Genomic DNA, 26,486 nt, shown 5'->3' with positions numbered 1-26,486 from the left:
TAATTCTTATTATTGTCGTTAACACCCTGCCATATCCTATCCGGCCCTGGGCCCCTGGTAGCAGGGATGTGTAACACTGACCTTGGAACCCAGGCCCCATGGGGCTCACTCACCCTACCAAGGCTCACCCCCATCCTGATGTGAAGAATGGAAAGCCACCCACCTCAGCCGGGCTTGGCAGGATCATCTGTTCAGACCCAGTGCTGAGAGAACCCTGGCTTCTGTCTTATTACACATAAAACAAAAGGGACTAGGAAGTAAGGAGAATGGAACAGACACGATCAATTTACAGAAAGGAAAATGGCCAAGGGATGGTGCCCGGGTGCCAGGAAGCACCGTGTTGCTTCCTCTGGAGCCCAATCCCGCCACCACCGACTGAGCAGGAGATGAACAAGTCTGATTTCCGCATCTTACAGGACGAGGAAGGAGGTTCAAGTGCAAGTCCTCACCTTTTCCTTTAGCAGCTGAGTCTTCTTCATAGCATAGTTGGGTGGAGCTTTCCTGAACCTTTCTTTCTCTTTTACAATCTGTACCAGAGAGGAGATATCAGCAGTGAGGTATTCCTAAACTATTTCTGTAGACAGGCTAAGTGAGCCCATTTTGGAGGCAAGCGGCTAGTTAAAAGGGGGCTGCTCTTCCTACAGCAGTGTCACACCCCGGAGAGAGAGAGCGAGTTCATTCCAAGGGATACTATGCTGCTTCCGGGGTCACGGAGATTCTTCTGGCACAGTCTGAAGGAACATGCACCAATAAACAGCAGCAGCCCAAGGACCTGGTACTGTAAGGCTAGCCACTGTCCAAGAGAACAGAGATCAAAGAATTTTACCAAAATGTTTTGGAGAAAGGAAACTCTTGAAGGACCAAGCCTAGCAGAATACAGATCCCTGAACTCTCAATACACTTCTGTACTCTAGGACTTCAAATGAGAATGTACAGAGAAAATCTGGATGAACTATTAAGTAGGTAGTAATATCAGTACTCTCTCATCCCTTATGCAAGAGTAGCACAGGTAAAATCGTCAAGATACAAGGAAAGAGAAGAAAGTCACGATCTTCTTGAACACTGGTTCTTACTGAACCTCCAGTCTCTGGGGCACCAGGTTTCTTACCTCTTCAATGTCCTGATCATTGAATTTATAATTAAGAGCTTCTTTAATAGACAACTCCTTCTTATTGATTTCATCTAGAGTGGGCAACTGCATGCCAGCAGAGAACATCTAGACCAAAACACGACAAAAGGTTATTAATGAGAGATTCTGGAAACTTCCTCAGGGTTTTCATGAACTGCTAGATACTATCTATAAACTTACCGCTTCTTTCCATTTCATGAATTCGCTTTCAGTGAATTCTTGGTTTGAGACAAACTCCAGGCGGAACACTCGTTGGTCGTTGCCATGCCTACGTAAAAAAGAGACAGCATCTCCAAGAATGGGTATGTTACCTCCGGTAGCAGCAGAGCAACCCAACCAGACTGTGAACCACCCATCTCTGTGGTTCTCAATCCTGGCTGCTCTTTAGAATCACCTAGGAAGATCTGTAAAAATTCTTATGTCAAAGCACCACTCTAGTTCAACTGAATCAGAATCTCTGGGAGAAGGGACCAGGCAATGAAATTAAACAAACAATTCTTCCCAGGCTGTTCTAATGGGCAGCCAGGATAAAGAATCACAGCTAGACTGGGGACAAATTGGACTTGGCCATTGCTTCCAAAGTCCATTTACAATAAAATCTGTCACTGTCAACTGGCATCAAGAATATGAAATATTATGTATATATCTGAATGACAAGGAAACTCCATTCCCTAGAGAGAAAGCACACTGCCTTCTGACTGACCCCTATGGTGGCAAAGTTAAGGGAGTCAGTGTCATTCTCCTAGGGACAGTCACTCTCTGCATGTCATCATCACTGCCTACCCCAACTGGTTCGTTTAAAACAGACCAGGAAGGATGATGGGGACAGGAGAAGGGAATGGAGACCACAGAGACCAAATTAGGCCATGGTACAACCAAATCTATCAGCTACTATTTGCAGTGATTCTGGCACACGACTTCTATTCCTTCTTATACAGGGTCTCTAGAATTTTCAGGCTCCAAGAGGGCAGGGATTTGCATGTGTCTATTTTGTTTTTGCCTCTATCCTGATGCCTAGAACAGTGGCATGTAGCAGGCACTCAGTAAGGATCATGTTACAGAAGAGGAAACCAAGTCCTGAAAGGTGGCTTGACCTGTCAAAGATCAGGTTAGTTAGGGACAGAGCCAGGACCGGAAGCAAGCCTCCTGACCACAGTCACCAAGGAAATGCCTGCAGGACTCTGGATGGGGGAAGTTCCCAACCTGCTTTTTTCCTTCTCTGTGTCCTACCACTTCTTGTCCTGGATTTCCCCTGTGAGAGAGAGATCCCAAAGGCAGAATAAGATTCCCTCCAAGTCCCCTGTGGGGACAAGAGAAATTCACTCTAACAAGAAACATCACACTGGGGGGCACCTGGGTGGCTCAATCGTTAAGCGTCTGCCTTCGGCTCAGGTCATGATCCCAGGGTCCTGGGATCGAGCCCCGCATCGGGCTCCCTGCTCAGCAGGAAGCCTGCTTCTCCCTCTCCCACTCCCCCTGCTTGTGTTCCCTCTCTTGCTATGTCTCTCTCTGTCAAATAAATAAATAAAATCTTAAAAAAAAGAAAAAAAAGGAACCATCACACTGGGCGAGGACGCCCCACTAGGCGGTGCCCGTGTGCAGCAGGAGCAGAAGCCCACAGCAGCGCCTCCCCTACCGTAGCTGTAGCCCTTTGTTTGTCCTGGTGCCACCAAGCTGGTAAACTTTAGCGGTTTCCACAACACCCGTGATCTCAGCCACCTAAGTGAAAGGACAGAGATGCCAGTTAAAAACAGACTCTTTCAGAGCTCTCCACACCACTCCCTCTTTGGCTCTACCAACCTAACTGCGGACGAGTGGCCCTGCACTGAGAGGACCCCACAGCTGCCCGGGGCTCTGGGCACCTTCCTCAGGTTCAGAACCCAGATGGCCAAGCACCAGAAGTCCCGAAAACAGAGTGAGCAAGCGCCAGGAGAGGAAGCAGTTAGCCTGGTGGGGACCATTAGGAGCTTCCCCTCCGACTTAATTCTACCTTACTAAGGGGGATGTACTTGGGATCCCAGAGGTCACTTTTATCAACCAAATATGAAGAATATGGAAGTCAGTTTCTGTTTGTCAAGCTTTCTGGGACTTGGCATGGCTGCTGGTCCTCACAGAAGGAGGTAAACACATATTAAAACCATACAACCCAGGCTAAAACAAACAAAAAGAAAAAAAGAAAAAAATCAAACAGCTATGTTCCAGCCATCCAGATCATAGAAGCAGTGCCAGAACTCACAAAACAACCTCAATTAGGTTGGAGGGTGGTTTTTTGTGTTTTTGTGTTTGTTTTTAAACCTCAGTATAATTCTGTTTCCATGTAACATGGAAAATTTTCATTTATTTATTTTTCAAATGAACAAAGCTTCCAGATTATGTAACTCCCAATGAATACTCCCTAAATGTCTCTCTTCTTGCTTTTCTATGAAGGGAAAATAAAGAGAGTTAGTCTAAATTCAAACCCCCCTCCATTGGACTCTGAAGACTCTTTCTGGCAGCAGGTCATGCATGATCTCTGGTTACCTCAGATTGTCATTATTCTACAGGCATCTCAATTAGAGTCTATTTTCCCATCAAATGGTAGCAGAAAAGTGACAGACTTGTTCAGCAGCTCCTACTCCCAGTCAAGAATCATTATATTTAAAACATGGACAATTGTCCATGGAAAGAAACACCAACCCGGTAAACTGGTTTGCTGTTGTGGTTTCCAATGCCAATCCGTACAAAACATCCTGTGACCGTTTTAGCAAAGAAGGGCATGTGACACCAACGCTCTAGCTTATGCCGTGATAATCGAACCCGATTCAATTCCTCGGGTAAGGAGACTGGTTGTGATTTGGGAGGGATCTCTTCTTTCCTGTGAGGAATAAAGGGCAATGGAAAAAGTGTTCCTCATAAAAACAGATCAAGAGGTGCCTGGGTGGCTCAGTCGGTTAAGTGTCCCCGACTCTTGATTTTGGTTCAGGTCATGATCTCAGGGTTGCGATATCCAGCCCCGTGTTGGGCTCCACACTGGGCGTGGAGCCTGCTTAACATTTTCTCTCCCTCCCTCTGCCCCTCCCCTGCCCCCCAGCCTCTGGCATGTGCTCTCTTTCTCTCTGGAAAAACAAAACCAAAAACCCCACAAACAAACAAAACAACAACAACAAATCAGATCAAGATACATAAATACTACCAACTTCTTAACACTTAACCAAAGTACATGTGATTAACCATAAGAGAAATAAATGAAGCCACAGCAAAGAGTGGTAAGAGAATCCTGCTCCTGTATAAACTGTCTTCAATGAGGCTGTCATTCCAGATGACTTATCAGAGTAAGAAAAGTAATGGAAGATCCAGACCAGTCTGAGGTGACATGAAGTCAGTTCTTACCTGCCAGGCCCAGATGAAATGTCGAGGGGTGCAGGCTAGATTGCCAAAGGCAGGAGCATATTTTTGGGCTGATGTGTGGGGGAACTCAGCTCTGCAATTCAGGGTACTGAACCAGATCAAAGTTCACCATCCAAACAAGAACATTTTGGAAACTACACTAAGTTTCTCCCCAAAGAACCCACCTATCCTGACTACTAGACCAAAATATACACAAGCTTACTCCTCTTCTTCATCAGATGATGATGTTCGGGATGAGCGGTCTGACTTTTCACTGGACTTGTCATCCTCTTCCTCTTCCTCATCATCAGAGTACACCTCACTGGTTTTCAATGGCTGTTTTTTAGCAAGGAGCTCAGCTAAAAAGAAAGGGGAAATGTTTATCCACATTCTCTCAATAAGAAACTGAAACATCTTTCATCCTTGAAAAAGAACGTGGACATGGGAAGGGACTCAAGAGACAGCCCCATCCTCCCTAGATTGCACGGTAATCACTTGGGCTACACACAGAAGCGAGTTAAACCAGAGTAAAAACATTCAGGCACCAAATGTCAAGCTTTAATAGACAAAAAAGGGCTGTAAGTTTATTGCTAAGTGGGCAGAAAGGGTCACCAACTCTACTGACAGTTGTCTTTATTACACTCAAGATGCCTGAAGATGGGTAAGAAAGATGGGGGAAAATTTTGTGATGTCTTCTGAGGGTCTTGGAGAAAAACTTTATTTTCAATTTAAAGTACTATTTGAATTAGGAGAAGACTGAAAACAACCCAAATGTCTGCACAGGGGAGTGGCTGAATCACCTCTAGTACATCCACCTAAACAGACTACTATGCAGCTATAGAAAAGGAATCAGGGCGCTTGGGTGGTGCAGTCAGTTGAAAGTCTGACACTTGGTTTCCACTCAGGTCAGGATCTCACAGCTGTGGGACAGAGCCCCATGTTGGGCTCCGGGCTGAGCGCAGAGTCTGCTTCAAATTCTCTCTCCCTCCCGCTCACACTAATAAATAAATAAAATCTTCTTTTTTAAAAAAGATTTTTATTTATTTGAGAGAGAGAGAGAGAGATATAGCAAGAGAGAGCACGAGTGCGTAGGAGAGGGAGAAGCAGACTCCCCATGAGCAGGGAGCCCGATGTGGGGTTTGATCCCAGAACCCTGGGATCATGACCTGAGCTGAAGGCAGACACTTAACCGACCGATCCACCCACGCACCCGTAAATAAATAAATCTTAAAAAAAAAAAAAAAAAAAAAGGAATGAGCCATTACACTACATCCTGAGTCAGAGAATGTGTTTTGGAGGGGTAGTCAGTAAATATTTTAGGATTGTGCTTCATGTGGTCACTATTTCAACTACTCAACTTTGCTGCTGTAGATAAAAAGCAGCTACAATTATAAACAAATGGGCACTGCTGCTTTCCAATATTCTATTTACAAAAACATGTAGTTTAGAGGTGCCTGGCTGGCTCAGTTGGAGAATGCGACTCTTGATCTCCAGTCATGACTTTGAACCCCACAAGGGGTATACAGATTACTTAAATAAAACTTAAAAAAAAAAAAAGTCATCTACCAACCACTATGTGACATAAAAACTAAGGAGTGACCTCTAGGATCTGTGGTTAAGTGAAAAAAGCAAGGTAGACGAAAAGTATGCATGGTGAGCTACCATTAATCTAAGGAAGGTGAATCTGTGTCCTTTCATTAAAAAAAAAAGAAGAAAGGATAAGATATAAAAAAAAATTTTTTTTTTTTTAAAGATTTTATTTATTTGACAGAGAGAGACACAGCGAGAGAGGGAACACAAGCAGGGGGAGTGGGAGAGGGAGAAGCAGGCTTCCCGCGGAGCAGGGAGCCCGATGTGGGGCTCGATCCCAAGACCCTGAAATCATGACCTGAGCCGAAGGCAGACGCTTAACGACTGAGCCACCTTGAGCCACCTAGGCGCCCCATAAAAAAAAGTTTTTTTTTTTTTTAAGATTTTATTTATTTATTTGACAGAGAGAGACACAGCAAGAGAGGGAACACAAGCAGGGGGAGTGGGAAAGAGAGAAGCAGGCTTCCCGCCGAGCAGGGAGCCCTATGCGGGGCTCGATCCCAGGACCCTGAAATCATGACCTGAGCTGAAGGCAGTCGCTTAACCAACTGAGTCACCCAGGCGCCCCTAAAAAATTTTTTTAAGTGGTTGTCTGTTACAGGAAGGAGGCCAGGGTGAAATAGAAAGGTATAGATACGGGATGCCTGGGTGGCTCAGTTGGTTAGGCGTCTGCCTTCGGCTCGGGTCATGATCTCAGGGTCCTGGGATCGAGTCCTGCATCGGGATCCTTGCTCGGCGGGGAGCCTGCTTCTCCCTCTGCCTCTCCCCCTGCTTGTGCTCTCTCTCTCTCTCCCTCTCTGACAAGTGAATAAATAAAATCTTAAAAAAAAAAAAAAAGGTATAGATACTAAATCTCTTTGAATATACCTTGTTTAGCAGCTTTGATTTGGGGAACCCCCCCCTTTTTTTTTTTTTAAGTAAGCTCTACACCCAACATGGAACTTGAACTCACGGACCCTGAGATCAACAGTTGCATGCTCTACTGACTGAGCCAGCCAGGCAACCCTGGAACCTTGTATTTCATATAATCATGGAATAAAATAATAATAAAAAACTCACCTCTATATATCACAAGAAAAATAAAATATTCAACTGATGGCATAATCACACAATAGGAACTATAAGAGTTGACATTAAAATACAGACGTTCAAAAGAAAGACACATAGACCAATGAAACAGAAAGCCCAGAAAGAGACCCTTGTATATACGGTCAAATTATTTTTGACAAGGGTGTCTGAGAAAACTGGACATACCATGTGGGGGGGAAAAAAAAAGTTAGATTCTTACTCTATACTATACATGATTCAAAGACCTAAATGTGGGGCACGTTGGGTGGCTCAATCTGTAAAGCGTCTCTTAATTTTGGCTCAGGTCATGATCTCAGGGTTGCGAGATGGAGCGCAGGGCTCCACAGAAGATTCTCTCTCGGGGCGCCTGGGTGGCTCAGTCGTTAAGTGTCTGCCTTCAGCTCAGGTCATGATCCCAGGGTCCTGGGATCGAGCCCCGCATCGGGCTCCCTGCTCCGCGGGAAGCCTGCTTCTCCCTCTCCCATTCCCCCTGCTTGTGTTCCCTCTTGCTGTGTCTCTCTCTGTCAAATAAATAAATAAAATCTTAAAAAAAAAAAGATTCTCTCTCTCCCTTTCCCTCTGCCCCTTCCTACCTTCTCTGTCTAAAAACCAAACCAAACAAACTAACCAAAACCAAAAAACAAAGACCTAAACGTAAGAGCTAAAGCTATAAAACTCTTAAAAGAAAACATAAGGGGGGGGGGTGCCTGGGTGGCTCAGTCGTTAAGCGCCTGCCTTCGGCTCAGGTCATGATCCCAGGGTGCTGGGATCGAGCCCCGCATCGGGCTCCCTGCTCGGCGGGAAGCCTGCTTCTCCCTCTCCCACTCCCCCTGCTTGTGTTCCCTCTCTCATTGTGTCTCTCTCTGTCAAATAAATAAATAAAATCTTAAAAAAAAAAAAAAAAGAAAACATAAGGGAAATGCTTGACAACACTGGATCTGGCAATGATTTCTTGGATAGGACACCAAAAGCATAAGCAACGAAAGAAAAAAAATTAACCTAAATTGTACTTCATCAAAATTAAAAACTTTTATGCAACAAAAAGATACTATCAAGAGTGAAAAGAAACCTATCAATGGAAGAAAATATTTGCAAATCATATATCTGATGAGGGATTAATACTCAAAATATTTGAAGAACTCACAACTCAACAACAGAAAACAAAGAACTTGATTTAAAAATGGGCAAAGGACTTGAACAGACATTTCATCAAAGAAAGATACCCTAATGGTCAATAAACACATGAAAAGATGCTCAACACCACTAATCATTAGGAAGATGCAGATCAAAACCACAGTGAAATACCACTTCATTCCCACTAAGGTGGCTATAATCAGAAAGACAATTAACGAGTCTTGGTAAAGATGTGGAAAAAGTGGAACCTTTATACTTTGCTGTGGGAATGCAAAAAGCCTCTTTGGAAAATAGTCTGGTAGTTTCTTTCTTTCTTTCTTTTTTTTTTTAAAGATTTTATTTATTTATTTGAGAGAGAGAGAGACCACAAGCAGGGGGGAGGGGTAAAGGGAGAAGGAGGCTCCCCAGCGAGCAAGGAGCCCAATGTGCGACTTGATCCCAGGACCCTGGGATCATGACCTGAGTTGAAGGCAGATGCTTAACCAACTGAACCACCCAGGCATCCCGTTACCTTTGTTTTATCTCAGCATCGCTGTTATAAAAAACAAAACAAAAACCTTTGCATTCTGATTCTGAAATGGACTTATCAATATGGAGCTCATAAAGATAAAATTTATCCTTAAAAAAAAAAAAAATCCTAGCTCTCTGTACTGAAAGGCTTAGAAGTAATAGCCAACCCAGTAGCATGGGCCCTCCTTATGTCTAGACTATGGTGTCTAGTGACAGTTTCTCATGAAAAGGCTCCTTAGAGAAATGGCAGATTCCAAATCCAGAAAGCAAGGAAGCTACTGAAGACTACTGGAGTCTCACATCAAAAGGACTCAGGCTAGTGACTGAAGATGGGACAATTTGAGAGTTAACTGATTAAATAAATGGATTAAAATACATAAAAGGATGTTTAAATCCATGAATTCAAAAGGATATTCAAAATAAGCAAACAGGGTTGCCTGGGTGGCTCAGTTAAGCCTCTGCCTTCAGCTTAGGTCATGATCTCAGGGTCCTGAGATGAGTCCCACATCGGGCTCCTTGCTCAGTGGGGAGTCTGCTTCTCCCACCCCCACTTGTGCTTTCTCTTGCTCTCTCAAATAAATAAAATCTTAAAAAAAAAATATATATATATATACATAAACACACACACACAAAATATGCAAATAAACCTCAGTGGTCACCTTTGGAAGCTGCTAAGGTACTATCTCATTCTTTTGAAAACTAGTAATAAAAGGAAAAAAAAATCCACCTTTCTGCCTTTCCTATACAAAATGTACCTAATGTATCTAATGATAACTAAACAGCTGATGTGAAGTTTCTCTTTATAAAAGTAGACCAGATAATAAATGAAGAAAGAATGATAGATTAGAATATCACCATTCTGCAACTCATAATAAATGAAATGATCTAGGTAATGATTATCAATGGCTACTGGGAAAGAACATATTCCTACTTCCCAATTCTTCATCCTTCTCGGTACCCATGCCCTTTGCCATGTGACTCAGTAGTTCTCCCAGCCATTAGTGATGGGATGTCATGTGACTTGCCTCAGCCAATGGATTATGCACAGACCTGACGCTGCACCTGCCAATGTCAAGTCTAGGCCTCAAGAGGCATCTCGCATTTCTGCTTGCCGCTATTACATTTCTACCGTCACCAAGAGAAGAATGTGCCCTAGGTATACTGGTCTGGGGAAGGAGAGAGACAGGTGTAACAGACCTGGTCCCAACCTGCAGCTTGGAGACAATCCCAGCACACTTGTATATAAGGCAACCCTCTGCTCAACTGCAGATCCATGAGCAGGAGCAAATGCGTATTTCTGAGTTGGGAGCAGTCTTTTATTTCACGTTCTTATGGTAAAAGCTAAATGACAGAGCTGGTAATACCACAAAATGTGAGACACAGGTATTACGTGTCTCCTGATGGAAGTATACACCACCACTAAAACTCAGCCTCCCCTCACCATCCCCCCCAAAAACCGAAACCAAAACAGAATAAATCCCAATGTGTCCAATTCCCTAGCTCTAACTACAAATTACAGGAAATTCAAGAAACTAGAGCAACATATTCAACACCTCCAATGGGATGTACCCAGCACCTGAGAAACTATAGGACGAAGGACCTAGTTTCTTCAAAATAAGCTACAAGGGGGAAAAAGAGATGAACAGGAAAACCTAAACAGGTTAAGTGACCTCAGGGACATATTAACAACTCAAAATGTGTGGATTTTTTAAAGATCCTGATTCAAACAACCAAATTAGTATATTTTAATTATACATCAACTAGAAAAATTTGAACACTGACTAGATATTCAATAATATTAAGAAAGTCACTGTTACTGTTTTTTAGATGTGATAATGATATTGTAATGTTTAAAACAAAAGAGTGCTTATCTTTTAAAAACACATACGGAAATATTTATGGTTGAAATACAATGATGCTGTGATTTACTTCAAAATAACCCAATGAAAGAGAGGAATATAGATTTAACAAGACTGGTTATGAGTTGATTATTGAGGCTGGGTGATGGGTTCATGGAGGTTCATTATACTATTCTCTGTGTTTGGAATTACCCAAAATAAAGAGCTTTAAAAAAAAAAAAAAAAAGCTGATAAAAGGGGGGAAAATATAAACGGGCACCAGAATGTCAAATCATATGATCCCAGAGACAAAGCAGCCATTACATTTTCCCCACTCACCTGTTCTGTTCTTCCGTTTTTCTCGCTCTGCTTTTAGCTCCTCCATGGCTTGAGATTTCTTATCTAGTTTCTCATCCCGTTTGGAACGCCGTTCCTTGTTGTGGGATGTTACCTGGGAAAGGAAAAATATGTAGGATGGTGCTTTTTATTAACAGCCAATGACCACATTCTCTATTTCTATAAATCATTCAATTTTCTAGTGGGAATCTATATAGGCTGCAGAAACTGAAACTTGTTTAGGGGAAGAGAGCATCCTCTAGTGGACAAAGAGGATAGAGCATAAAGTCAGCTCCTGTCTTACCTGCCTAATAAATAGAAAGCCTAAGAATTACAGGAATAAACACTTTATGGAAGGCCACCCTAGATGGCTCATATTTGTGGATATTTTTAACAAGCTTTTTGTGATGAATTCAGAGATGAATAATTTTTGCAGCTACATTTATTACCAAGTCCAGGATGACACACACGTGAGTAAACCTCAGAACTAATCCGGCTACCTGGGACAGGATGTTTATCAACTTTCCCTTAAGGAAGGAATGCTCACACACCAGTGAGCTGTTTTTTAAAAAGCAGACCTGAGTGAAGAATTACTAAGGAATTAAACAGCACAGCTAATGATGAAATGATATGTCCAGAGATTAGTGAACCTACAAGATAAAGACAGTATGTCTTGCATGAACTGAACTAGACTGATTAATATAAAACCATCTTTTTAAAAATAAAACCATCTTTTACATAAACACACAAATACACACACACACACACACACCCAAAACTGAGGTTTATTTTTTGGATAACAAGGACCACTGAATTTCCTACCTGAGATTCTTGAATCTGTGTCAGCTTTTTCTTTTCCTGCTCCTCTTCTTGCTTTTTCTTTTTTTCTTTCTTTTCTTTCTTTTTGGCTGTTTTTAGTTTTTTCCTGATTTCAAATCTGGTTAAAAGATATTTGTTTGGGTTTTAGATGGCAGTGAAGTATGTACAAAAACTGATTTCTATTAGATAGGATAAAGGAAGTAAGTAGGGGGAAGGAGTTAAACATCTTGGTTTCCTGCAAGAAACTCCAATGTACCTTATAGGTACATTAAAAATAATGAACGTAAGTATACCAGAAGTACTTGAAAGCATTAAGTTGGAATAGATTTAAAATGAGAGAAAATATTCAGGATACTATTGTACCCTGTTGATAACACACAGCTCTTCTTCAACCTTCATATAACACAGGAAAATAGTTGATTTCTGGATCAACTGCAATGCTGTCCCATTAGAAACAGAATGAAACCACAGAGAGCCACTGTCACATGTTTTTTTTAAAGATTTATTTCAGAGAGACAGAGAGCGGGGGAGAGGGACAGAGGGAGAGAGAATCCCAAGTGGACTCTGCGCTGAGCTTGGAGCCTGACATGGGCTTGATGTCATAACCCTGAGATCACAACCTAAGTCGAAACCAAGAGTCAGAAGCTCAACCGACTGAGCCACCCAGGTGCCCCCACTGTCACATTTTTTTTTTTAAAGATTTATTTATTTGACAGAGAGAGACATAGCAAGAGAGGGAACACAAGCAGGGGGAGTGGGAGAGGGAGAAGTAGGCTTCCCGCGGAGCAGGGAGCCCGATGTGGGGCTCGATCCCAGGACCCTGACATCATGACCTGAGCCGAAGGCAGACGCTTAATGACTGAGATACCCAGGCATCCCCCCACTGTCACATTTTTAAGGTGGTCAGGACAAAGACTGTACCTTTTTTTTTTTAAAGATTTTATTTATTTATTTGACAGAGAGAGACACAGCGAGAGAGGGAACACAAGCAGGGGGAGTGGGAGAGGGAAAAGCAGGCTCTCCGCTGAGCAGGGAGCCCGATGTGGGACTCGATCCCAGGACCCTGGGATCATGACCTGAGCCGAAGGCAGACACTTAACGACTGAGCCACCCAGGCGCCCCAAAGACTGTATCTTAAAAACACCACTCTTGAGGTGCCTGGCTGGCTCAGTTGATGGAGCACGTGATTCTTGAACTCCAGGTTGTGAGTTCGAGCCACACAATGGGTGTAGAGATTATTTAAAAATAACATCTTAAAACAAAAATAAAAAAAACCACCACTCTCCATCTTTCTTCATTAGGAAAAATGCCCTCCCCTTCACCTCCACACCAGCAAACATAATGAATAAATATGCTGTGAATAAATACACTATTCTCTTCAACAAATGCAATCTAGGCTCCTTCCCTGTAATAAAAATCAGGCTCTTATGAAACAAAACTATTTTGGGGGTCATGAATTTAAGGAACATTACGGAAGGAATAAAGGAATATAATAAACATTAAACTTTTCATAACACTTTAACCCCAACTACCAATTTTTTTTACTTAATTTTTAACAGAGTACACAAATCTCTTTTGTTATGTCCTTTACACTCAAGATTAAGGTTGTTAATGTACTTTTGTAATATGACATAAAGGAGCACTGTTAATGAATTTACTTTATTTAGAAACACAGAGCAACATATTACTAAATAACCAATGGGTCAAAGAAGAAATCACAAGGGAAATTTGAAAATAATTTAAGGACTGAAAATGAATATACAACATAACAAAACTTACAGGATGTAGCTAAAGCAGTGCCTACAGGGAAATGCATAGCTATAAATGCCTATATTAAAAAAAAGGTAGGGGTAGCTGGTTGGCTAGCTGGCTCAGGTGGTAGAATATGTGACTTTTGATCTTGGGGTTGTGAGTTCAAGCCCCATGTTGGGCACAGAGCTTACTTAACAACAACAACAAAAATTTCAAATCAGTAACTTAACCTCTACCTTAACAGAGTGGAAAAAGAAGAGCAAACTAAATGTACATCAAGTAGAAAAAAAGAATTAATAAAGATTAGAGCAGGAATTAATGAAAACACAGAACAGGAAAACAATAATTGATGGAACCAGAAGTTGCTTCTTAGAAAGATCAACCAAATTGACAAAACTTTGTCTAAATAGGCCAAGAAAAAATGACAGAAGATTCAAATTACTAAAATCAGGTATGAAAGAAGAGACATCACTATCGACCTTACAGAAACATAAAAGATACCATAAGGGAACACTATGAACAACTATATGGCAACAAAGTAGGTAATCTGGATGGAATGGGAAAAATCTCTAGAAGGCCACAAACCACCAAAACTGACTCAAGAAAAAATAGAAAAATCTGGATAGACCTGTAATAAGAGATTGAAATAGTAATTTTAAAAGTTCCCACAAAGAAAAGCTTATGCCCACATGGCTTCCCTGAAGAATTCTCCTAAACATTTAAAAAAGAACACACACCAATTCTTCACAAACTCTTTCAAAAAAGAGAAGAGGAAACACTTCTCAAATTATATTCTGTGAGGCCAGTATTATCCTGATACCAAAACCAGGCAATGAAATTACAAGAATTATGAATACTGACATAAAACTCAACAAAATAGTAGCAAATTAAATCCAGCAACTTATAAAAAGGATGATATACCATCACCAAGTAGGATTTATCCCAGATATGTAAGGTTGGTTCAATGTAAGAAAATCAATGTAATATACTTATTATTAATAAAGTACAAAAATCTCATGACTATCTCAACAGACCCAGAACAAGCATTTCACAAGATCCAACAACCTATCTTGATAAAAACTCTCAACAAAGAATAGAAGGAAACTTCTTCAAATGGATAAAAGATATCTATGAAAAAACCACAGCTAATGATAAAACACTGCTTTCGTCCACAGATCAGGAAGAAGACAAGGATACTCTCATCATTTCTACTCAACATCGTACTGGAGGACAAGAAAAAGAAATAGAAGGAATCCATATTGAAAAGGAAGAAGTAGGGCGCCTGGGTGGCTCAGTTGGTTAAGCGACTGCCTTCAGCTCAGGTCATGATCCTGGAGTCCTGGGATCGAGTCTCACGTCGGGCTCCCTGCTCAGCAGGGAGTCTGCCTCTCTCTCTGACCCTCCCCCCTCTCATGCTCTCTATCTCATTCTCTCTCTCAAATAAATAAATAAAATCTTTAAAAAAAAAAAAAGAAAAGGAAGAAGTAAAATTTATTTTTTTTCTCACATGATCTTAGGTATAGAAAAAAAATATATATATTTTTAAAAGATTTATTTATTTGACAGAGAGAGACACAGCGAGAGAGGGAACACAAGCAGGGGGAGGGGTAGAGGGAGAAGCAGGCCCCCCACAGAGCAGGGAGCGCCCGATGCGGGGCTCGACCCCAGGACCCTAAGATCATGATCTGAGCTGAAGGCAGATGCCCAAACCCAGGCGCCCCTATTTTTTGTTTTTTAAGATTTTATTTATTTATTTGACAGAGAAAGAGAGAGAGAGAGCACAAGCAGGGGGAGAGGAAGAAAGAGAAGCAGACTACCTGCTGAGCAGGGAGCCCAATGCGGGGCTCGATCCCAGGACTCTGGGATCATGACCTGAGCCGAAGGCAGACGCCCAACTGACTGAGCCTTGCAGGCACCCATTATGTACAGAAAATCTTAAAGAGTCTACTAAAAACTATTAAAACTAATAAATGAGCTCAGCAAGGTTGGAAGGGGCAGGATCAGTATATGACAATTAACTGTACTTCTATATACTTACAATGAGCAATCTGAAAATGAAACAAAGTAAACAATTTATAATAGCACCGAAAAGAAAAAATATATAGGAATAAATTTAACAAGTGCTAGCTTTTTACACCCAAAACTGTAAGACAAGTGTTTAAAGAAATTAAAGAATACCTAAATAAATAGAAAGATAACAGGCTCATGGATTGAAAGACTTAATAGTGTTAAGGTGGCAATATTCCCAAATCTGATCTATAGATTCAACACAATTTCTATAAAAATCCAAACTGCTTGGGGCGTCTGGCTCAGTCGTTAAGCATCTGCCTCTGTGTGTGTGTGTGTGTGTGTGTAGATAGATAATTGATATTTTTTTAAGATTTTATTTATTTGACAGAGAGAGACATAGAGAGAGAGGGAACACAAGCAGGGGGAGTGGGAGAGGGAGAAGCAGGCTTTCCGATGAGCAGAGAACCCGATGTGGGGCTCGATCCCAGGACCTTGGCATCATGACCTGAGCCGAAGGCAGATGCTTAACGACTGAGCCACTCAGGTGCCCCTGGATAATTGATTTTTGACAAGTGTGCCAAGACTGCAGAAAGAATAGTCTCTTCAAGAGGTACTGAGACAACTAGATATTGGAATGCCAAAGAATAAAGCTAGATCCCTACCTCATAACACATTAAAAAATGATCTCAAAATGGATCATCTAAAACTGTACAACTCTTACAAGAAAACATAGGGGTAAATCTTCATGATCTTGGATTTGGCATATTCTCAGATATGACATTAAAAGCTTGAACAGGAAAGGAAAAAAAATTTATACTTCATCAAAATTAAATACTTTTGTGCATCAAACAATACTAGCAAGAGAATGAAAAATACAACCCACAGAATTGGAGAAAACATTTGTAAGTCAGATATCTGATAAGGGTTTGATAAGCAGACTATACAAAGAACTCTTACCACACAACAGCAAAAAGACAAATAACCCAGTTAAATAATGGGAAAAGGATTTGAACAGACATTTCTTCAAAGATATATGATTGGCCAACAAAGATATCATAAGATGATTAATATCATTAGTCAACAGGAAAATGAAAAATAAAGACCACAATGAAATACTACTCTACATCCACCAGGGTAGTTATTATGAAAAAGAGGGGAAAATAACAAGTGTGGGCGAGGATGTGGAGATACTCGACCCCATATATACTGCTGGTAGATATGCAAAATGGTGCAGCTGCTGTGGGCAACAGTTTGATGGTTTCTCAAAAAGTTAAACATAAAATTACCATATGACCCAGCAATTCCACTCTTAGGTCTATATTCAAAGGAACTGAAAATAAGTACTCAAACAAATATTTGTACATGAATGTTCATAGTAGCACTATTTACAGTAGCAAAAGGTGGAAACAACCCAATGTCAATCAACAGATGAACAGATAAACAGAATGTGGTATACACATAGAAAGAAATATTATTTAGCCATAAAAAGGAATGAAGTACTGATGTGCTATGTGGATGAACTTCAAAAATGTGCTAAGTGAAAGAAGCCAGTCACATATTGTATGATTCCATTTACATAAAATGTCCAGAAATAGGCAAATCCATACAGATATAATTGTATCCATTTACATAAAATGTCCAGAAATAGGCAAATCTATAGAGACAGAAAGTAGATTACTGGTTGCCTAGGGCTGGGAGGCCTGAGGAAATAGAGAAATGACTGGTAGTGATAGAGGATTTCCTTCCAGGGTGATAAAAATGTTCTGAAATTTATTGTGATGAACAGCTTTGTGAATATATAAGAGCCAATGAATTGTACACTTTAAATGGGTGTTGTGGTATGCAAAATGTATCTCAATAAAGTTACTTCAAAAAGTTAATAGCTTATTATTTACACAATATGCTTATACATATCATCTCACTCAAGGCTTACAATAATCCCAAAGAGGAAGCTGAGGCAGGAAGAAGGTAAGGGACTCATTCAGATCACCTGGCCAGTGAGTCTGAACTGAGCCTAGACAAATGTCAGCGCTATTTCCACAAACAAGCTACCTTTTATACCACCTGCACCCACCTTAAAAAAATTTTTTTGGGGGGGCGCCTGGGTGGCTCAGATGGTTAAGCATCTCTGCCTTCGGCTCAGGTCATGATCCTGGAGTCCCGGGATCGAGTCCTGCATCGGGCTCCCTGCTCGGCGGGGAGTCTGCTTCTCCTCCCTCTGACCCTCCTCCCTCTCCTGCTCTCTGTCTCTCGTTCTCTCTCTCTCAAATAAATAAATAAAATCTTTAAAAAAAAAAAAAATTTTTTTTAAAGGGGCAGGCCTAGAATAAGTTTAAGAACCTAACAACTAAAGATGACATCTCACTACTGTTGCTGCTGGCTATAAAATGGGATGCTAATGGTGTTTACATAAACAGACTATTATTAAGATTAAATGAGATCAATATATTTTCATTAAAAAAATTTTTTTTATATTATTAAGTAGGCTCTGGGTGTGGAGCCCAACACAGGGCTTGAACTCACCCCCACTCTGGGATCAAGACCTGAGCTGAGCTCAAGAGTCAACGCTTAACTGACGGAGCCACTATAGATGCCCCTATACAGACTTTTTTTTTTTTTAAGATTTTTTTTTAAATTTATTTTATAGAGATACAGTGAGAGAGGGAACACAAGCAGGTGGAGTGGGAGAGGGAGAAGCAGGCTTCCCGCCGAGCAGGGAGCCCAATGTGGGGCTCAATCCCAGGACACCGGGATCATGACCTGAGCCGAAGGCAGATGCTTAAACGACTGAGCCACCGAGGATTCCCTACTCTGTGATTTTATCACGGGGCCCTATTGGCCTTATATAAGGATCTCGTAGGGCGCCTGGGTGGCTCAGTCGTTGAGCGTCTGCCTTCGGCTCAGGTCATGATCCCAGGGTCCTGGGATTGAGCCCCGCATCAGGCTCCCTGCTCCGTGGGAAGCCTGCTTCTCCCTCCCCCACTCCCCCTGCTTGCATTCCCTCTCTCGCTGTGTCTCTCTCTGTCAAATAAAATACAATCTTTAAAAAAAAAAAGAATCTCGTTAAGCTCGCCACTGTTCAGAAATACCAATTTTAAGCCATCCTTAACTATCTGGCAACTCCAGCACAGTTTCTTCAGTCCTGTTTGTTCCAACATAGGTAACCTTGAAAGCATTTATAATCCAAACAAATGTCTATTACTTGCTGCTGAAAGTCAGACATTCTTGTCCAGGATAACTAACTATACTTAATATGGTCTCCAAAAGGGACAGATTTCCAAATGAAATGGAACTAACTGTGGTCAGAGAAAATTCTATTTTTCTTTCATGTTATTAGTTAGGTAGAAAAGGCTCCTAGTTCTGAGGACTATTTTATTTCTAGAGACAACAAACACGTTTATTTTTACTGTGAAATTATGTTATGAGATAAGGAAGAACTCATGATCCCAGGGTCCTGGGATCGAGCCCTACATCAGGCTCCTTGCTCAGTGTGGAGTCTACTTGTCCCTCTCCCTCTACCTGCCGCTCCCCCTGCCTGTGCTCTGTCAAACAAATAAATAAAATCTTAAAAAAAAAAAAAAAAAAGGGAAAAAAAATACTGAAGCAGCTTTTGACTATCAAAAGGCAATTTAACATTTGAGTTTTCAAAAAAAAAAAAAAACCCAAAAACTATGCTGGAAGGATAGTCAGATACTTATCTCAGAGATTATGAGAAGTTCTGAGTCCTGAATTCTGGGAAGACAGGGCTCCAAATATGAGTTTTATTATTAAGGAATTACAACCGTACCTTTTTTTCAACACCTCCCTCTTCTCTATGCGGTTGAACAGTTCTTGTTCTCTCTCCTTCTCTGTCATCTGCTCCAGACGGGCCCGGTCTTCCTCATCGCCCATGAGGTCTTCTCCATAGCCATCATGGAACTCTTCATCTTCTGAGGAAGAGTCTGAATCTGAACTGGAGGAGGAGCTGTTGCTGTCAGAATCTGACACCTCACCTACAACAAGGCCCAAACACAAGATTAGCCGATGCTACAGAAGACTGAGGCCACAGAGATGACCCCACAGTGTTGATAATCATTGCCACCCCCTTTTATTGAAGTAAGCTCTATGCCCAATACAGGGCCTAAATTCGTGACTCTGAGATCAAGACCTGAGCTGAGATCAAGAGTCAGATGTTCAACTGACTGAGCCACCCAGGTGCTCCTAAGACTCATAATTCTTAAGTAAATCAGTTATCACCATGAAGGTTGAAAATGGTGATTTTCAATAATTTCTTTTATATTTATTAGTTGGCATTTAAAATATTCAATGTTTTAATGAGTCATTACACTGGTGAATTCTCAATGGAACTGGATCATGATAGGATAAAGGGTGATGGAAAAAATGAGTATTAAGTTAAACTAGCAATTTAATAAGAATTTACTTAACTCAATTTGACCTAACATTCACAGGCAATGTGCTTAAAACCAGGTTTGGCCAATTCTATACAGGCCAGTTTGCACATAAATGTTATTTCTTAAAAGAAATGTAAGGTGTATCATTCTAGTCTCGGAACAAGTTCACTTTCATTCCAGTGTCAGCAAAAGTTCTGGAACTGGTTTCAAAATAAGAACATTTTTTCACTGAGTTTTGTATCTGGTTCAAGGATTTTCCTCCTCAGCCAGACCATGCATGTGTAACCAAGAAAAAGGAAAGAGAATACACTCAGGGTAAAGTGAGTTGAGACTCTAATGCAGGCTCACCTTCCTCAGGGGCTGAGCTCTCAGCAGAACTGTCTTTATCTGAACTGCCTGAGGAAGCAGTTTTGTTGGCTTGTTTCTTCATGGTTCCTTTCTTCTCTATTTTTCTGGCCTTGCCTTTCTTCTTATTTTTATTGCTCCCAAATGTCCACTACAAGGAGAAAAGAAAAAGGAAAACTAAAACAAGGACTTTATTGGGAAAAGCTGGAAGAGTCAAGAGTCGAGTCTCTGATATTCATCAAAATGATTACAGGAGTCTCTATGGCTTTCAACCCAAAACAAATATACTGTATACGAAGAAAGATGGATTTTTTTCTAAACCTTGCTTAAAATTTCCTAAGTTCCAGTTTGCAATTTCTTAGAGATGGTAGATAATAGATATAACAAAGATAAAATTTAAATAATGTACTTTTTATCACAACGGGAAAACAAAGATATGAACCTTACAACAAGTCAACTGAGCTAACTCAGTTGGTACAGAACATAGCTTCTAATGTTTCTTGTGGCATAAAGGGCAGTCATGGCTAGTGGCTGGTATGACTGGGTTTCAATACACAGAGGATGGTTTAGTTCTGGAGTGGGTCCCAGGAAGGCAGGGAATAAAGCTTGTTAGCAGGAGAAAGCTGCAGAAAGCACAGGGAGAAAGGATGAAGGCCAATCCCTGGCACAGATGGCAGCACTGGTACCAATCGCAAGGAGGCAGAGAGTAAACTGTATTATTAAATATATATACGTGTGTGCATCTTTTTTTTAAATCTGCGTATGTTAACACTACAACATAATGTTTAAATTGGATCATAAAAAGGAGATCCTAAAGACATAAGAAGCTTGCAATCTGGATTAACAAATAACAGGCAGGCAATACACAGTCACCTCAAGGCCAATAAAACTGTCTCCATCAAGCACTTTAATTATAAAAATGAAAGACTATATGGTTGTTTTAAAAATTCATAAGAACTATTTGGTTGGGGGCGCCTGGGTGGCTCAGTCATTAAGCGTCTGCCTTCGGCTCAGGTCATGATTTCAGGGTCCTGGGATTGAGCCCTGCATCGGGCTCCCTGCTCTGGAGGGAAGCCTGCTTCTCCCTCTCCCACTCCCCCTGCTTGTGTTCCCTCTCTCGCTGTATCTATCTCTGTCAAATGAATAAATAAAATCTTAAAACCCCCCCACAACTATTTGGTTATATTGGGGTGCCTGGGTAGTGCAGTGGGTTAAGCACCCAACTCTTAGTTTCGGCTCAGGTCATGATCTCAGGGTTGTGGGATCGAGCCCTGTGTTGGGCTCCACCCAGCACAGAGGCGGCTTAAGCCTCTTTCTCTTTCTCCCTCTCCCTCTGCCCCTCATCCCCCTCAAATAAATAAATAAAGCTTAAAAAAAAAAAAAAGACTGTTAAAAACTATTTGGTCATATTAAACCATACCTCATTTGATAGTTTAACTTGCCAATTTTAGGAGGATGATTTTAGGGGAAAAATACTTTACTTGGGAGCTTTATTTTATGTACCACAAAAAATAATCATTTTTCTAGCATCACATTGAATTATAGATTTAGTATTAACAGAAAATTTCTACATCTACTATTTAACAAAAGTACAAAGTCTTTGTTACTCCTATAATGTGATCATAAATTGATTTCCTACCTCACAATAGTTAAGATCAGAAGTAAATTTATTTTGGGGGTATTTTTGGGGGATGGTGGAGGGGTGGTTCTGGTGGAGTTACCATCTTAGAAAGGTCGTTATGAGCTACTCTTAAAAGCCCACAGTCTGCCAGATTAAAGTACTGAAAAATCAAAGAATTAAAATCCCTTTCACATTTTAATTTACTGTTATTTTTTAAAAAAATTTGAGAGAGAGAGAGAAAAAGTGAGAGGAGAGTGTGCACACGTGCACACACATGAGCTGGGGGAAGGGCAGAGAGAGAGAGAGAGAGAGAGAGATAAGCAGACTCCCTGCTAAGCGGGGAGCCTGATGCGGGGCTCGATCCCAGGACCCTGAGATCATGACCTGAGCTGAAACCAAGAGTCGGACGCTTAACCAACTGAGCCACCCAGCCGCCCCTACTCTTGGTTATTTTAATTGCCACTTATTTTTGTACTTACGAGCTAGGAAGAAGGGAAAAGTGAAAAAAAAAAGTCACATGTTCAAGAATGATATATTAAATGAGTAAAGAGCAACTTTTCTTTATTAAGTGAATTTACCCCTCAAACTTTAACATTTCAACACCTAGATTATTATTTAGTAAGAAATCCCAATGCTTCCCCTCTAAAGCCTACTTTTTTTTTTTTTTTAAGATTTTATTTATTTATGGGCGCCTGGGTGGCTCAGTCATTAAGCGTCTGCCTTCGGCTCAGGTCATGATCCCGGGGTCCTGGGATCGAGTCTTGCATCGGGCTCCCTGCTAGGCGGGGAGCCTGCTTCTCCCTCTGCCTCTGCCTCTCTCTCTCTCTCTGACTCTCATGAATAAATAAATAAAACATTAAAAAAAAAAGATTTTATTTATTTGAGAGAGAGAGAGATAGTGAGAGCAGGAACACAAGCAGGGGTAGTGGGAGAGGGAGAAGCAGGCTTCCCGCGGAGTAGGGAGCCTGATGGGCTTGATCCCAGGACACCAGGATCATGACCTGAGCCGAAGGCAGACACATAACGACTGATCTACCCAGGCGCCCCTAAAGCCTACTTTTCAACCATTTCAAACTTTAATCACTCAAGGAAGATAATTTTTAGGTCAGTTTGAAAGAATCCAAAAAAGACCAATGGGTTCAGTATCTTAGTCAACTGAGCTAAAATGTATCAGCTTCCCATGCTGACAATACACATATTTCTACAGGCAATAATGTATAAAACACCTTTTGTATGGGCTTTGGTTACAAGAAATAGCACAACTACACACATAATAAGTAGTCAATAGTTACTGGTTGGTTATGAAACCTCTTTCAAACAGTGTGTCTTGGCCCTTGGTATTTCTACCAATGGGAATATGAAGAGGCCGAGAGGGTAAAGATTGAGCTACCAGGGTCACATGTGTGTTAAGAGTGGCTAGGTCTATTTCTGCCTACAGGTTGCAGTTTCTCATGTGCAACAGAGTCAATTCTGAACTCCCCAGAATGGGGAAAAAGTTTCTATGAGAGCAAAAAAGGTGAATGTTAAATCAGGTCACACAGGTGAGTCAAATTCAGGATGTGCCAGGAAGCTACTTAGCTTCCTTATCCTTCCCCCCTCTATCTTCTTCGATCTGCCACTGCCTGAGCCTAGCAACTGTCCCTCATTTGCAGTCTATGCTATTTATCCCTTGGGGGAGAAGGAGGAAAGATAAGAGTAAAAACAGAAGAAAATAAAATGTTTCGACTTCACAAGGGCTTTCCTGGCTAAATCTGAGTGGGAAGGGAACCTCATTTTTTTCCTTCTAGCAATTTCAAAAGAAATGAGACAATAAAACCACCTTCATCTCCCGTGACACTGACTCAATAGGGTCTGTCATGCCATTGACAACCAGCGTCACATATACGTGACAGGGTTTTAGGGGAATTGTACGTACATGACTTTACTTTAAAATACAAAATCTTGGGGCACCTGGGTGGCTCAGTCGGTTAAGTGACTGACTCGATTCCGTCTCAGGTCATCATCTCAGGATTGTGAGACTGAGCCCTGCAACAGGCTCTAAAAGACTCCGTGCTCAGCAGGGAAGCTGCTGGAGATTCTCCGCCCCTCCCCTGGCTCATGCTCTCTCTCTCTAAAATAAAAATATATAAGTAAATCTTTTAGAAAGTAAAAAAGTAAAAAATACGAATTCTTATGAATATGCCTTTCAGTTCTGAGAAGCTGGATTAAGCTGTTTGTATATTTACTTTCTAAAAAAGTATCTTATTTTTGATACAACTTTAAAATCGAATTTTAAAACCAATATATGCTCATTATATGAATCTTTGAAAACATACGAAAGTATTTTTAAAGTTTAAAAAAAAATCACTTAGGGATGCTGGGTGGCACAGATGGTTAAGCGTCCAACTCTTGGTTTCGGCTCAGGTGGTGATCTCAGGGTTGTGAGATCAGGCCCCATGACAGACTCCATGCTCAGCGCAGTCTACTTGAGATTCGCTCTCCCTCTGCCCCTCCTGCTCATGCTCTCTCTCTAAAATAAATAAATCTTAAAGAAAATTACTTGTATTTCACCACCCAAAGATAAATAATCACTTAAAATGTGGGGGCCAGTCTATTATTTATGTATTATTAGTATACAGAAAGACACTCAAATGAGTTCCAATCATCTTCCAAAGATTTTTTTTTTCCTGGAGAATAGATCACATTTGTTTTTTGTTTATTTTATTCTATTTTGATTCCAGTATAGTTAACATACAGTGTTATATTAGTCGCAGATCACATTTGTCATATTTGACTTTTACTCCCATAAACTACAGGTTCCTGAATGTTTTTGGTCTAAGCACCTATTTGAAATATTTGTCCAGCATCTCTTCTCCCAAGATCACAGTCTCTGATAAACCATAAAGGACAGGGTCAAAGCTTATGGCAGGTAACATCAATACAGAAATATCTTAATCCAGTTCTACAGCCCAGAGGTTGCTCCCCTGTCCCTGCAAAAGACTTACTCTGTTGACTCTAAGACAGAAGGTAAATGAATCCTTCTTTCATTGCCAGAGTGTGGTAGTAAATGGAGTCTAAAGAATAAAGGACAGGATTAAAGGAATACACTCTTAGGCTTTCCCCATCCAGCAGAGAGTACAGGAAATGACCCGGCATTTTATTTTTTATTTTTTTAAAGACTTATTTTAGAGAGGGAAAGAGTATGTGTGCGCAAGGGCAAGTGGGAGGAGGGGCAGAGGGAGAGGACCTTCAAGAAGACTCCCTGCTGAGCACGGAGCCCCAGGCGGCGCTCCATCTCAGGACCCGTGAGATCATGACCTGAGCTGAAACCAAGACCAAGAGCCAGGCGCTTCATCGACTGCGCCACCCAGGCGCCCCTGACTGGCATTTTAAAATGTGTTTTGGGAACCGTGACTCTACTGAAAGGCAGGCTCTGCTGTGACTGTGGACGCGGCACACGGAAGGCAAGCATGAAAAGGTAAGTGCCTGCTGATGGGCATCTGAGTACAAAGGCCTGAACGTCCCCAGTGAGAGCTGCTCAAAAACAATGTGGGAAAGGGCAAGGATGCGTTGCCAGTCAGGAGATTGCCAGTCACACACATGACTACCTGTTCGCGCGGGACTTCTATGCGGAGGCAGGCCCACACTCACCATCAGGGAAGCGTCATGTAGACAAGCAGCTAAGAAAACCTCAAACAGAGACTGGAAAGAAGATGCGTTCTTCACTACTGAATTAAAATGAGCACTTTGACTCTCGCTGATGTAACAGATCCTATAACGGGCAGCATGATCTAATGATACAAGGAGGGTTAGTACCACACAACCTGGTACCAGCTTTAGTGTGTGGGGGTGGTGTAGGCCGGGCCTACTCAGGGAAGCAGCTGACAGACCGGAGGAACACGGGGTGGCAAGTGGTTGTTCTGGACTTGGGTAATATTGAGATGCAGGATTTTGAACATCCTGAAGCAGAAACGTCAAGATTTCAGAGAGGGTATTTCTAATGGGCAAGGAAGATCATATTCGAGGTCTCAGGATCCAGAGTAGAAACCACAGCAGGGCAATTACTCTGAAATGAATTTACAAGTAAAATGAAATACATCGCCGAGGTTAGTAGTGTTCAAGAACAGCTGGGCTAGTGATAAATCACGCTGGGATCAGGGGTTAAAAGAACTGGAATACAGCCCAAGCCCTCCACCTGAGAGTGTTACCTTATCTGTAAAGTAGGAATAATAATACTACCTTGACCACCTATCAGGGTAGTTTGAGACTCAAAGGAGACAGAATAGAAGTACACAGAGCACATCAGAAACCATGAAGTTCTATATAAAGGCAGGATATTCTTTATGATGGGAAAAGGAAATCAGAACTTTTATTAGCCTGTTTTAATACCATTTCTGAAATAGGGGAGTCCAGATGATCTCTATGACCCCTCGGATTTTTTTTTTTTTTTTAAGATTTTATTTATTTGAGAGAGAGAATGAGAGAGAGCACATGAGAGTGGGGGGGGTCAGAGGGAGAAGCAGACTCCCCGCCGAGCAGGGAGCCCGATGCGGGACTTGATCCTGGGACTCCAGGATCATGACCTGAGCCGAAGGTAG

General features: G+C 41.4%; 1 protein-coding gene across 2 annotated transcripts in view; it reads right to left on the bottom strand.

Annotated features, from left to right (window-relative positions):
• The window catches only part of RTF1 (RTF1 homolog, Paf1/RNA polymerase II complex component), a 53,898-nt gene that overhangs the window by 4,832 nt on the left and 22,580 nt on the right, over positions 1-26,486 (bottom strand). For both annotated transcript variants that reach the window (XM_034993524.1, XM_034993525.1), the window contains exons 3-12: positions 20,292-20,439; positions 19,340-19,544; positions 11,794-11,908; positions 10,975-11,086; positions 4,719-4,854; positions 3,806-3,983; positions 2,766-2,848; positions 1,310-1,397; positions 1,109-1,216; positions 450-527 (exon numbers count right to left, since the gene is read on the bottom strand). In XM_034993524.1, coding sequence (XP_034849415.1) covers positions 450-527; positions 1,109-1,216; positions 1,310-1,397; positions 2,766-2,848; positions 3,806-3,983; positions 4,719-4,854; positions 10,975-11,086; positions 11,794-11,908; positions 19,340-19,544; positions 20,292-20,439 — 1,251 coding nt within the window. The remainder of the gene's footprint in view (positions 1-449; positions 528-1,108; positions 1,217-1,309; positions 1,398-2,765; positions 2,849-3,805; positions 3,984-4,718; positions 4,855-10,974; positions 11,087-11,793; positions 11,909-19,339; positions 19,545-20,291; positions 20,440-26,486) is intronic.

The sequence above is a fragment of the Mirounga leonina genome, unplaced genomic scaffold, assembly GCF_011800145.1.
Source record: "Mirounga leonina isolate KUSES-001 unplaced genomic scaffold, KU_Mleo_1.0 Mir_91, whole genome shotgun sequence".
NCBI classification, from domain to species: Eukaryota; Metazoa; Chordata; class Mammalia; order Carnivora; family Phocidae; genus Mirounga; species Mirounga leonina.
The sequence above is the reverse complement of the archived record's forward strand: the minus strand, read 5'-3'. Positions and strand labels throughout refer to the sequence as shown.